Source organism: Ursus americanus, chromosome 4 (assembly GCF_024610735.1).
Source record: "Ursus americanus isolate L20-20 chromosome 4, mUrsAme1.1.p, whole genome shotgun sequence".
NCBI classification, from domain to species: Eukaryota; Metazoa; Chordata; class Mammalia; order Carnivora; family Ursidae; genus Ursus; species Ursus americanus.
The window spans coordinates 85,812,140-85,825,236 of NC_142130.1; the positions used below are offsets into that span (position 1 = coordinate 85,812,140).

Consider the following 13,097-nt stretch of genomic DNA (forward strand, 5'->3'; position numbering starts at 1 on the left):
TAATTTTAACTATCGATTTCATAACATTTTCTTGGCAACTGATAGAACTAAGTAGACAGAAAATCACTGCATTTATGGAAACGAACAAATCAACCCAACTGACCAGATAGGCACAGACAAGGTATTATACCCAACAGTGGTAGAATGTACATAGCGTCCACGTGCATCTGGGATCCTCCAAGATCTATCATAAGCTGGGCTAAAAAATAAGTTCTAATAAATTAAATTCAATAAATTAAAAGGAATAAAATCTACTGACATTAAATGAAACATCAGGAACACAGGAATATCTGGAAAATCTCTAAAACAACACAATCTCAATTTCATGGATCAAATATGAAACATAATGAAAGTTAAAATAAAATTTTGAAAGAATTAAAATGACAATAGAAAAAATACTACAAGTTGTGGGATTATACATCAGCAGAGACTACAGAGTAATTGATGGCTTTAAATGCATATATTAGAAGAGAAGAAAGTTTTAAAGTTAACAATTAAGGTTTTACCTTAAAAGCTAGAAAAAGAACAAACTCTATCCAACTATGTAGAAGAAGGGAATAAAACAGATTAAAACAGAAATCAATGAAATAGAGAAAAAGAATAAGAGCAGTGAAACTAACATGAGCTTTTTCCAAAAGTTTTAATTTAAATTGATAATTTAAAAGGATTAAAATTTACATTATCAATATCTGGAATCAAAGAGTTGACATCACCACAGATCTGACAGACATGATTAACATATACAGGGATGGGTGAATAATTTTGTAACAATAAATTCAATAACTTAGATGAAATAGAAAAATCTCTTGAAAGACTCACATAATTAAAACTAGTACAAAACAAATATAAAATCTAAATAGCCTATATCTTTAAAACATACACATATTTTTAAGTGTTCTTACACACACCCACACACACACAAACACTCAAGCCAACATGGCTTAAATGATACATTTTATCAAATATTGAATTTAATAGTATCTATTTCATATTGAAGAAGGGGGAACATTTTTCCATGACAATTCATGAGACCAATACTACCAGAGATGTTTAAGAAATATTTGCGTAATATCTCTTTGCCAAATTAAAGTTAAACTAGGAAGGCAACATTTGTTTACCATGTGATAGTATATTTCACCATATGGACGGAACAAATAAGGCAAAGGATATCAACAATCATCCCAACAGATGCAGAAAAAACATTTAAAGAAATTAATTCAGGGGCGCCTGGGTGGCTCAGTTAAGTGTCTGCCTTTGGCTCAGGTCATGATCCTGGAGTCCTGGGATCAAGCCCTGCATTGGGCTCCCTGCTCAGTGGGGAGCCTGCATCTCCCTCTCCCTCTGCCATCCTCCTGCTTGTGCTCTCTCGCTCGCTCTCTGTCAAATAAATGAATTCAGTCTTTTAAAAAAATTAATTTATACTCATGTTCCCCGAAGATAACCACTATTCTTATTTCTATCATCCATAATTAGTTTTGCCTGTTCTTTAACTTCCTATAATTTGATACAAATAAGGCATATGGTCTGTATATTTGGTACCATCATCCTAGACACAAAATATTTTGTTCACTGACTTAAGGTCCCTGGGTTCCAAGCTACCAGAGTAAATACCTTGACACCCATTTACACAATAAGTTAATAATTAAGAAATATTATGCAAAATTACAATGGTATCCATCACATTCTAGATCACTAACTTGTATCAGGAACAAGATACGTGGGCAGGAATAAATACATATGATGTTCAGTTCTGCACAATTTCAATAAAAATCCTTCAAGTTTACCTTTCTGAGAATTGGTTTAATTTGGCATAGCTAAAATAGAAATTAAAGTGATTAACCTATAAATGTGTTGATTCATGAGAGGGGATAATTTATGCAAATCCCAAGCAGAGGCCCAACATATATTTTATTAAGGAGAAATCATTTCCCTCTTCTCTTCATATTTCCTTGAAGGAATGATCACCAACTTTACCCAGTCACTGGTTCAGAAAGTAAAGTTAGCACTTCATAATGGATTGATTTTTTCACTTTGTGGAGGAAGGACAGACACCAGCACAAGACCAAGAAATTCTTGCCTCTATTTGCTTTTAGAAAGCCTGCAGTTAGGGACCAGGGTGGAGAATGCCAGTCTGTCATGTTGATCCACGAAGTATAATCCCTACATGGATCTTTTTATCATTGATGGGCCTGCTACATGCAAAAGTAGTAAATGGGGGTGCCTGGGGGGCTCAGTCGTTAAGCGTCTGCCTTCGGCTCAGGTCATGATCCCAGGGTCCTGGGATCAAGCCCCACATTGGGCTCCCTGCTCAATGGGAAGCCCGCTCTTGCCTCTCCCACTCCCCCTGCTTGCGCTCCCTCTCTCGCTGTCTCTCTCTGTCAAATAAATAAATAAAATCTTTAAAAAAAAAAAAGAGTAGTAAATGAAAGAATAGTAGCTATTGTTTCTTTATGTTTTATTGCCATTTCTTTATATTTTTAGTGACTAATTAAGACTATCAATAAATAAAGGAAATAAAAGGAGCAATTCATTACCGGGAGCATCATTGAAAGTCAATGAAGCTACCAGGATCGAGGCCATATTATTCAGCATGCATTTGGGCCACACATGTGTTTTGTATGGTGACCACCACCTTCTGGTAACAGGGACTCTGCCAGGAGATGACTAGAGTCTGACACACTCAAAACACTCACTGAGACCTCAAAATGAGGTGATCTTTGCTGTGGGGATATCAGATTACCAGGCATATCAAGCAGCTACATAGATTCTTATCTGTGAGTGAAAATTAGTACAAGCACACGGCGCAGGGGGGAATCATATCTGTATAGAGGCACGTTTCAGGGTAGACTCTCAGTCCAGAGAAAATTGCGATAGAAAATACGATATTTGGTGGGCAATAGTGCTACTGTTTTTACCCAGTGACCTGGACCAAACACGGAATTTTCCTCAAATGACACTTACATGAGACTAACGCAGAACATAGTCACTCCTGGAGCCGCGCGTGAAAATACTTTTACACAGTCGCTCCTTGGAAAAACCATTAGCCATGACTTACCTGTTTCGCCACATCAGTTCAATAGTTACCAGGCCAGCAGTATCTCTCTCTCTCTCCCGCCCCGCCTCTCCCCCCCCCCGCCACCATGTATGCACACATACATTCCCAAGAAGATGCAAATAATCGAGAGAAAGGACTATTTATGACAAGCACTATATATTGTGAAAGTTATTACTTTATCAAAAAACAAAACTAGAAATTTTTCCACATGAAAAATTTTAGTATTATACGTAAACAAACATATAACAATAACAAAATATCAAAGCCTTGTTCCCCCCCCCAATTGATAAGAAATTCCACGAATCAGTGCAGTTATGACCCGTAGTCATTAAAGATTAGATTGGGTCCAATTTGGACAGACAATAGCAATATTTGTATAACATTTCCACAGGGAAAATTTCATTTTATGTATGGGAGAAATTACACTGATATCGTCAAGATCTGTCTGCTAATAATGTTTCTACCAAGAAGGACACTACATAACATTTTGTCACAATAATGTGTTTATATATTTTATTTACGAAAATATACTCACAAAGACACATATTTAGAAAGGAAACATTTTGAGTGGATAAAAAATTATTCCATTTGTTGGTTTGTTTGTGTTAAAATCCAATTTCCTTATTTGAGTTTCTTATCAAGGCAGATGAAGTCAGTGACATAAAGATTTTGTGTCCTCAATCCTCTGCTAATTAGGACAGAGCTGAATGAGATACAGAGGGTCTCCCAAATTGCCTTCCTACTCTACTCTAATCTTCATTCTATTCTTTAATCTCATCACTGTTACTTAAGCCACACAACACTATCTGACTCTGGCCTGGAACCAGAGTTAAAGCTGTACTATGGAGGGCAATATAATTTTAGAGGGTCAAAGAGAAAAAAGAATTATGGTCAAGAGCAAGTCAATTGAAACCATTGAAAATGTTCCCTGTGTTATATGGTACCTGGTTATAGAATTTTAGGGTGAAGATTTGTTATGAAAGAGAGCTTTGTTAGTGTGACTCTACCATCTTATTAAAGGTCTTCGGTTGGTTAAAGCAAGCCTCCTGAATGCCTTCAGGCATTAGGCTCTGGTCCTGAAACAACACGCTAATTAGATGAGTCATAAAAATAGCCAAGGACATGAGCACAAGTGGTGGGGCCCCCTCATCCTGAGGCATATAAAAGGCCCTCAGCAAGGAGAAATCCACACTGAAGTAACTTCTCCTCTCCTCCTCTACCCAAGCACAACCTCAACAACCAACACCATGTGTGGCAGCTACTACGGAAACTCCTGCGGGGGCTGTGGCTATGGAGGCTGTGGCTATGGAGGCTGCGGCTATGGAGGCTGCGGCTATGGAGGCTGCGGCTATGGAGGCTGCGGCTACGGAGGCTGCGGCTACGGAGGCCTGGGCTGTGGCTATGGCTCCAGCTATGGCTGTGGCTTCCGCAGACTGGGCTGTGGCTACGGCTGTGGCTCTGGCTGTGGCTACGGCTATGGCTCCCGCTCCGTCTGTGGCTATGGATGTGGCTCCGGCTCCGGCTACGGCTCTGGCTTTGGCTGCTACTAACTGAGGTCGCCATGGGAGACTGTCACCCTCCACACCTGGACGTGGGATTCACCAGTTCGGAGCCCCACACGTTCTGAGCCTTTCCTTTGGGTGATGATAGCCTGCATGCTGAAAGTCTAGCACGGTCTGTTGTCGCCTACAGCCTAACCTACAGATTCCCCGAATTTACACAGGAAGTGGGAGATGGTGAAATTCACCTGTGACCCCCACAGTTCTGTTTTCATTAGGATGATGGTGTCAGAGCAACCGCCTCGATGATATTCAGGCTGGAGCTCATTTCTGTGTTGACCTAATAAACTTGTCCAATCCAAACAGCAACCCTGGTTTTATGTCAGTCATTTGATGTCCCAAATGTCTTACTGAAATTTTTTGGTTTCCGTTTAGAAGAAAGTGAACAACGATCTCCTTAGGGAGCTATTTCCCTAATATTTTCTAGGTCAGCTTCTTGACCAATTCCTTTGTCAATTGTCTTAGGAAAGTAATTTATTTTTGGTAAACTTCAGTTTCCTCCTCTGGTACTGAGGGAATAATATTTGCTATGATGGGTAACTCTTAATAACAAATGCAATATTATTTTATGAATTATAAATTAAGCTTCGTGCAGTATATGGTAAATAATTAAGAAAAATAATAACTTCCCCAATTTTATATTCATGGATGTGGTAATATTCTTCTCTACTTTGAATCTTTAAAAAAATATTTTAATAAAAGAAACAACCTAAGGAATATTTTTATAGTCTATTACTTCTTAAGGTAGTAGTAGACTAAAACCATTTGGCACATACAGTGGGCCATAATAACTAGATAAAAATTGCATTTCAGACAGTTTCAGGTCTCACAATTCAGTAACGAAGATGTTTGCCAGGTGCTTGATCTCATCTGGGTCTCAACTAAGAAAGGGTCTTCCTTCAAGCTCACATACTTAGCAGAATTCAATCCCTCAACATTAACTGTTGCTCGACATTAACTGTGGCGAGAGGCCTTTGCAGAATGTCTGCAGGAGACTACCCTCAGCTCCAAAGCTGCCCATAGCCCCTTGCCATGTGGATTCCCACATACGGTTGCTGGATTTCTCAAAGCCAGGCAGGAAGGGGAGAGAGACTCCAACAAGAAAGGTGCTATAATTCCATACGATTTTATGCAACATAATCACATAGACATGATGATACGTATTTTACTACCTTTGCTATATTTTATTTATTAGAGGTAAATCACAAGTTTTGCTCACACTCAAAAAGAGGGGATCGTACAAGGCATTGACATACAGAGGCAGAAATCACAATTATCTGTCTACCACCAATATTGATGGTGTACATCCTTCCTAATAGGAAGTGGGAAGTTCTCATTCACCTCCGATGCTCTGGAACTATTTATAGCATATTCAGAGTATTTTGTCTCTAAAGATTTAGTAGAATTTCACTGAGAAAAATATCTGGATCTGGAATTTTTTGTGGGTCATTTCCTTACTTTTCTGTTTGTTCTATGAAAATTAATCTCTTTATAATTTCTAAATGTAATGGTATTGGTTTTGGTAATCTGTATTCCCCTAAGAATGTAAGTTTTCAAATCTATATCCATAAAAATCAGCAATGTAAATTTATATAATTTTAAAACTTCTTGTTTACATATTTATTTCTTTATTGCTATTTATTTTGCATATGCCTTTTCCCTTTTACCCTTGACCAAATTAGCAAGTGATTTAGAAATGTTAATCTTTTCAAATAATAGCATTTTGAGTCATTTAAAATTTTTTTTGTCTTTTCTCTACTTCATTAATTTCTGCTTATCTGTTTTTTTATTATTTATTTAAAGTGTTTCCTTGTACTTTCTTTGGTTTACTTAGTTGTTCTTTATGAAGTTTTTCTTAACTGGGATGTTAAGTTATTTACGTTATTTCTTTCATTTTCACTGACAAAAGTGTTTAGTACTATGATTTTTTCTCTAATTACTGCTTGAAATTTTTTCATTCTATTAACTACTATTTTCATTACTGCTATTTATTTTAAAATGCTATAACCTGGGGCACCTGGGTGGCTCAGTGAGTTGAGCATTCAACTCTTGGTTTCAGCTCAGGTCATGATCTCAGGGGATTGAACCTGTGTCAGGCTCCACACTCAGTGGGGAGTCTGCTTGAGATTCTGTCTCTCCCTCTGCCCCTCCCCCCTTGCTTGCTCATGCTCTCTTTCTCTATCTCAAATAAATAAATCTTTTAAAAAATAAAATACTGTAATCTCATATTATATTTCCTTTTTCACAGGAGAGTTGTTTAACCAAAGATTTACTTTCCAGGTGAAGAAATTTTCTGTTCTTTGTTTTTGTTAACAATTTTTAATGGGCTAGCCCAGTGATGGGTAGTAAGGAGGGCATGCATTGCATGGAGCACTGGGTGTTATAAGCAAACAACGAACTATGGAACATTACATCGAAAACTAATGATGTCCTGTATGCTGACTAACATAACATAATAAAAAAAATTTTAAAAACAAACAATTTTTAGCTTTATTGGATAGAAATCAGAGAGTGTACAGTATTTTTACTTTAAACATTTATTAATTTTTTTCTTTGTGATTTAATATATGAATAATTTTTGTGTATTTTCAGTAGAAGCTTGAGAAAGTTTATCCTGTACTATATGTGAAGAGGTGTATACATATCCATTAAAGCTACCTTTTATTAATTATATTGCTTAGATGTTTTCTCTGCTTACTTACTTTTTCTACTTGATTCTGTTTTGTGAGAGTGGGTATATTAAAGTCTTCCATTTTTAGTGTGTTTCTATCTACATCTCATTGATAGATGATACAGATAGAAATAAAGATAGAGATGGACATATGAATTCTTCATAAAAACAGTTTCTGTGTTTTGGGTATGAAAATTAAATACTAAAAAAACAAAAACAAAAACAAACAAACAAAAATATAAGTGTAACATACCTCTGCTCAGTATCACTTCTGGAGAAAAAAGATTGGGGTTCAAGTACCAAGGCTTCTGCCATTTTCTTAAGTTACACGTAAGAATGTGGTATAAATATTTAATAGAATTTTTCAGTGAAGACACCTGGACTTAGAGTTTTCTTTTTGGAAGAGCATTTTTAATTAATTCCTTTTCTTTATTAGATATAGTGTTACTCAGATTGGGGTCAATTTTGGTAATTTGAATATTTAAAGGAAATTTACCATTGCATCTGTATTGTGGAATTTATTGGCATAACAGCCTTCATAATACTGATTTTTCCTTTTTGTTGCCTGTAGAATCTTAAAAAAACATTAATTCTTTTATTCGTCTTATTGGTGATTTGTATTCCTTCTCTTACATTCTTGACCAATCTCTCTGGAATTTTTCTATTTGGTTGATTTGTTCTAAGTACCAACTTTGGGTATTATCCATTTTCTTTTCTTTTTAAGTTTTTATTTAAATTCCAGTTAGTTAACATATGGTGTAGTATTAGTTTCAGGTATATAATATAGTGATTCAACACTTCCATACAACACCCAGTACTCATCACAACAAGTGCACTCCTTAATCCCCATCACCTATTTCATCCATCTTCTCACCCACCTCTCTTCTAGAAACCATCAGTTTGTTCTCTGTAGTTAAGAGTCTGTTTCGTGGTTTGCCTCTCTCTCTCTTTTCTTTTTTCTTTTTGCTCCTTTATTTGGTTTCTTAAATTCCACATATGAGTGATCATAGGGAACTACCCTATGATTCAGCAATTGTGCTATTAGGTATTTACCCAAAAAATACAAACATATTAATTCAGAGGGATACATGCATCCCTATGTTTATAGCAGCATTACTTATAATAACTGAATTATGGAAACAGCCCAAGTGTCCATTGACTGATGAATGGATAAAGAAGATGTGATTGATATATATATATAATGGAATATTACTCAGCCATAAAGAAGAATGAAATCTTGCCCTTTGCAGTGACAGGGATGGAGCTAGAGAGGATTGTGCTAAGTGAAATAAGTCAGAGAAAGACAAATACTGTATTATTAATTTTCTTTATACTTTGTTCATTTTCTATTGAGTTGATTACACTCCTGTCTTTATTTTTCTTTCATTCTTCTTACTTTATATTTAATCTTTCCTTCATTTCTAGCTTTTTAAGAAAGCTGAGAGCACTGATTTTTAACATGTTCTTTTTTCTAACATAAATATTTAAAGCTATAAATGTCCTTCTCATCACTTCTTCAGTGGTAAGCCATACATTTGGAATGTTGTACTTCTTTATTAATCAATTCAAAATATCTTCTAACTCCCCATGTGATTTCTTTTTTCAACTATGTTATTTAATGGGAGTTGTTTACTGATCCAGAAAGACTATCCTCATGTATCTGAGACCCTCCTGCCCCCCACAAGAGACCTCTTGGCAGTGAGGGAGGTAGGTGGGGATTCTCACCATGCCACTACTCCACCAAAAGACGCACAGCAGATGGCCTGGTGAAACTCCTTCCACAATTTCAGGTAGCAATGGCAGGGGCCATGGGACAGCCAGTGGGACAAGATAAACCAAACAGACCAAAATAACACTGCAATAACTCTGAAAATTATGAATCATTACCCACAAGACCCATGTGCTAAACCCAAGCAGGGTGACTACCTGCTTTTGAAAAAAAATTTTTAATAGGATCAAGATGCTTCTAATACACAAAATTACTATCATACCCATCATACCAAGAAACAAGAAAATTACAACTTGAATGAGAAAAGATAATTAACTGACCCTAACACTAATCAGGTTTTCCATTTGTATAATACAAATTTTACAGTAACTGTCAAAAAATGTTTCAACAATCAAATTCTCTTGAAATAAAAGACTTGAAAGTAAAAGAATGGAAATACATATACATATTATGCAAATAGCAACTATTAAGAAAGCTGGAGTGGCTATAATGATATCAGATTAAATATACTTTAAAGCCAAAAACATTTAGTAGAGATAAAGGGAGACATTTTGAGATGATAAGTAGGGTAATCTTTCAGAAAGATATAATGAACGCACTGGTGTTAAATCCACTTGGTGCTAACAACAGAGCACCAAAATAAACAAATCAAAAAATTGACAGAATTGAAAGAAAAAAAAAGGACTGCATTATAATTGAAGGTGTCAAAATCTCACTTTGAATAATGGATACAGCAACTACATAAAAGATTATAATATACATAAACTTGGAAAAAAACACTATAAACCAGCTAGAAACTAACACTCCTCTAGACAGCATTTTACCCAACTGCAAGAAAACACAAGTTTCTTTTAAGTGCACACATAGAATGTTCTCCAAGATAGATCATATGTTAGGCCAAAAACAAGAGCCAATGAATTTAAAATAATTGAAATTGCACATAGTCCCATGTGCTATCTTCAGCTTATCGAAGAAAACATATCTACCTAATTCTCTTCGCTAGATGCTTTTAGAAAACATGCATTTGGGGGCAGGTTAGGATTTTGGCCACCCTCATAATCTGGTCTCTACTCAGAAAGTAATTTTGATGGACCTATTGTCAGTCTGAATTTTACCAAATTCCACCATTAGTTCCTAAAATACTGATAGATATTATTGATTTATATTCTCTTATTGCTGACATTATTGTTATTTAGTAGTAATAAATTGAGTGAATTAAGAGAAGTTATTATAAACAGCTTTACTGAACAGACTATTAGGATCAGGGATACCTTTGCAGCCTATATTTTGGATCAGACCTAAGTTTACATTATTTTGTCCACATAAGCCACTGCCTTGTTATGAAACAGGCAAGCAGAGATTCACCAAGATGCAAGCAGAGATTTACCTCTTGAAAACTTCACCAAAATAAACTTCAAATTCTATATCTTCCTCAGTATTTTTCACAGGACTAGAACAAATAATCCTAAAATTTGTATGAACCACAAAAGACCCTGAGTAACCAGAGCAAACTTGAAAAAGAAAAACAAAACTGGAGGTATCACAATTCCTGACTTTAAGTTATTTACAAAGCTATAGTAATCAAAACAGTATGGTACTGGCACAAAAGTAGACTCCTAAATCAATGGAACAGAATAGAAAGCCCAGAAATCAACCCATAGTTATATGGTCAATTAATATTTGACAAAGGAGAAAAGAATATGCAATGAGAAAAAGTCTCTTCAACAAATGGTCTTGGGAAAACTGGCCAGCCACATGCCAAAGAATGAAACTGGACCACTTTCTTACATCATATACAAAAATAAACTCAAAATGGATTAAGGGACTAAATATGAGACCTGAAATGATAAAAATCCTAGAAGAGAGAAGAGGCAGTAATGTCTTTGACATTAGTCGTACAAACATTTTTCTAGATATGTCTCCTGAAGCAAAGGAAACAAAAGCAAAACGAAATCATTAGGACTACATCAAAATAAAAATCTTCTGCATAGCGAAGGAAACAATCAAAAAATCTAAAAGACAACCTACTGAATGGGAGAAGATATTTGCAAATGACATATCCAGTAAAGGATTAGTATACAAAATATGTCAAAAATTTATACAACTCAACACCAAAAGAACAAATAATCCAATTTAATATTGGCAGAAGACATGAACAGACATTTTTCCAAAGAAGACCTGTGGATAGCCAACAGACACATGAAGAAATGCTCAACATCACCCATCAACAGAAAAATGCAAATCCAAACTGCAATGAGATATCACCTCACACCTGTCAGAATGGCTAAAAACAAAAGAAACCACAAGTATTGGTGAAGATGTGGAGAAAAATAAACACTCATGCACTGTTGGTGGGAATGCAAACTGGTACAGCCACTCTAGAAAACAGTATGGAGTTTCCTCAAAAAGTTAAAAATAGAACTACCATATGATCTAGTAATTTCACTACTGAGCATTCACCTGAAGAATACAAAAACACTAATTCAAAAAGATAATGCACCCCTGTGTTTACGGCTGCATTACTTATAATAGCCAAATAATGGAAGCACCCCAGGTGTTTATGGATAGATGAATGGATAAAGAAGATGTGGTATAGATATACAACAGGATATTATTCAGCCATAAAAAAGGAATGAAATCTTTGCATTTGCAAAGACATGGATGCAGCTAGAAAGTATAATGCTAAGTGAAATAAGTCGGTAAAAGACAAATGCCATATGATTTCACTCATACATGGAATTTAAGAAACAAAAAAAGAGAGAGAGAGAGAGAAATAAGCCAAGAAACAGACTCTTAACTGTTGAAAACAAACTGATAGTTACCAGAGAGAAGGTGGATGGGGGGATGGGTGAAATAGGTGAGTGGATTAAGGAGCACACTTGCTGTGATGAGCACTGGGTGGTATGAAATTGTTGAATCACGATATTGTTCACCTAAAACAAGTATGACACTGTATGTTAACTATACTGGAATTATAATAAAATAAAACAAATAAAAAATAAATGCACTATATGAATAACTCTATTCAACCACACATCTAATTTATGAACTATAGATAACCAAAAGGGTCAACAACCACACACACACACACACACACGCACAGAAGAAATCTAAATAAATAAATATGCACAAAATGTTGTGGGTATCAAACACTACTTTTTTTTAATTAAAATATTTTATTTATTTATTTGAGAGAGAAAGTGTGCACAGGAAAGAGCACAAGGGGGGGGGGCAGAGGGAGAAGCAGACTCCCTGCTGAGCAGGGAGCCTGATGTGGAACTCGATCCCAGGAGCCTGGGATCATGACCTGAGCCAAAGGCAGACGTTTAACCAACTGAGCCACCCAGGTGCCCTGCAAACACTACTTTTAATGAAAAATGAATTTAGACATTTTTCCCAAATGGAAATGGTGAATATTGTTTGTGTTCAATCATGTAATAGTAAAGATCAAATGAATATTTTTCTCAATTGTTGAAAACTCAAGTGATTTCTATCAAAAAAGTTCTTATGTTACATGGTAGTCTAAGATTTGACAGTCATTATTTGAACAGACAATAACATGGTTATTGTAAATAATGCAGGGGATACATATAGGACCTCATAGGAAAATTCCCTAAACAAATCAGTAATTTAGAATTTCTCAGAAGAAGCCAGAAGACCAGCATCCTCCATAGCAGCATGGACGGTAAGAGGCATATCCATAGCCACCATAACCACATCCATAGCCACAGCCCAGGCCACCATAGTGGTTGTTGTAGAAGCTCATAGTGTAAGGAGAAGTCTCAGTTGAATAGCAGAATCAATTTCTAGGATTTTAAGTTTATAATCTATACAGGGCCTGATATACCAACTGACTGGTATGTAGGGCAAACCACAAGCACTATTAGATTCACGCTTCAAACTCATTGGCCTTCTAACCATCTTAAGAGTTCCTCATAACCAATGTATCCAAGACAATTTTGCTGTGTGTCAGGATGCTTGTAATGAAATCATGTGCCTTTAATGAAAGGGTTTTCTCCTACTTTTGTGACTTGTTTACTCCAGATGTGAGATCTCAACTATGTTACTAGCTACCATGAGCTC

General features: G+C 35.9%; 2 protein-coding genes across 2 annotated transcripts; one reads left to right on the forward strand and one right to left on the reverse strand.

Moving 5' to 3' along the window:
• Positions 1-4,152: 4,152 nt before the first annotated feature.
• Positions 4,153-4,605, forward strand: KRTAP6-3 (keratin associated protein 6-3). The gene has a single exon (XM_045785721.2). It carries the CDS (start codon positions 4,153-4,155, stop codon positions 4,603-4,605), a length of 453 nt encoding a protein of 150 aa, XP_045641677.2.
• An 8,049-nt stretch (positions 4,606-12,654) lies between these two features.
• LOC148110288 (keratin-associated protein 22-1-like) lies at positions 12,655-12,780 on the reverse strand. The gene has a single exon (XM_087861315.1). It carries the CDS (start codon positions 12,778-12,780, stop codon positions 12,655-12,657), a length of 126 nt encoding a protein of 41 aa, XP_087717441.1.
• Positions 12,781-13,097: the final 317 nt, after the last annotated feature.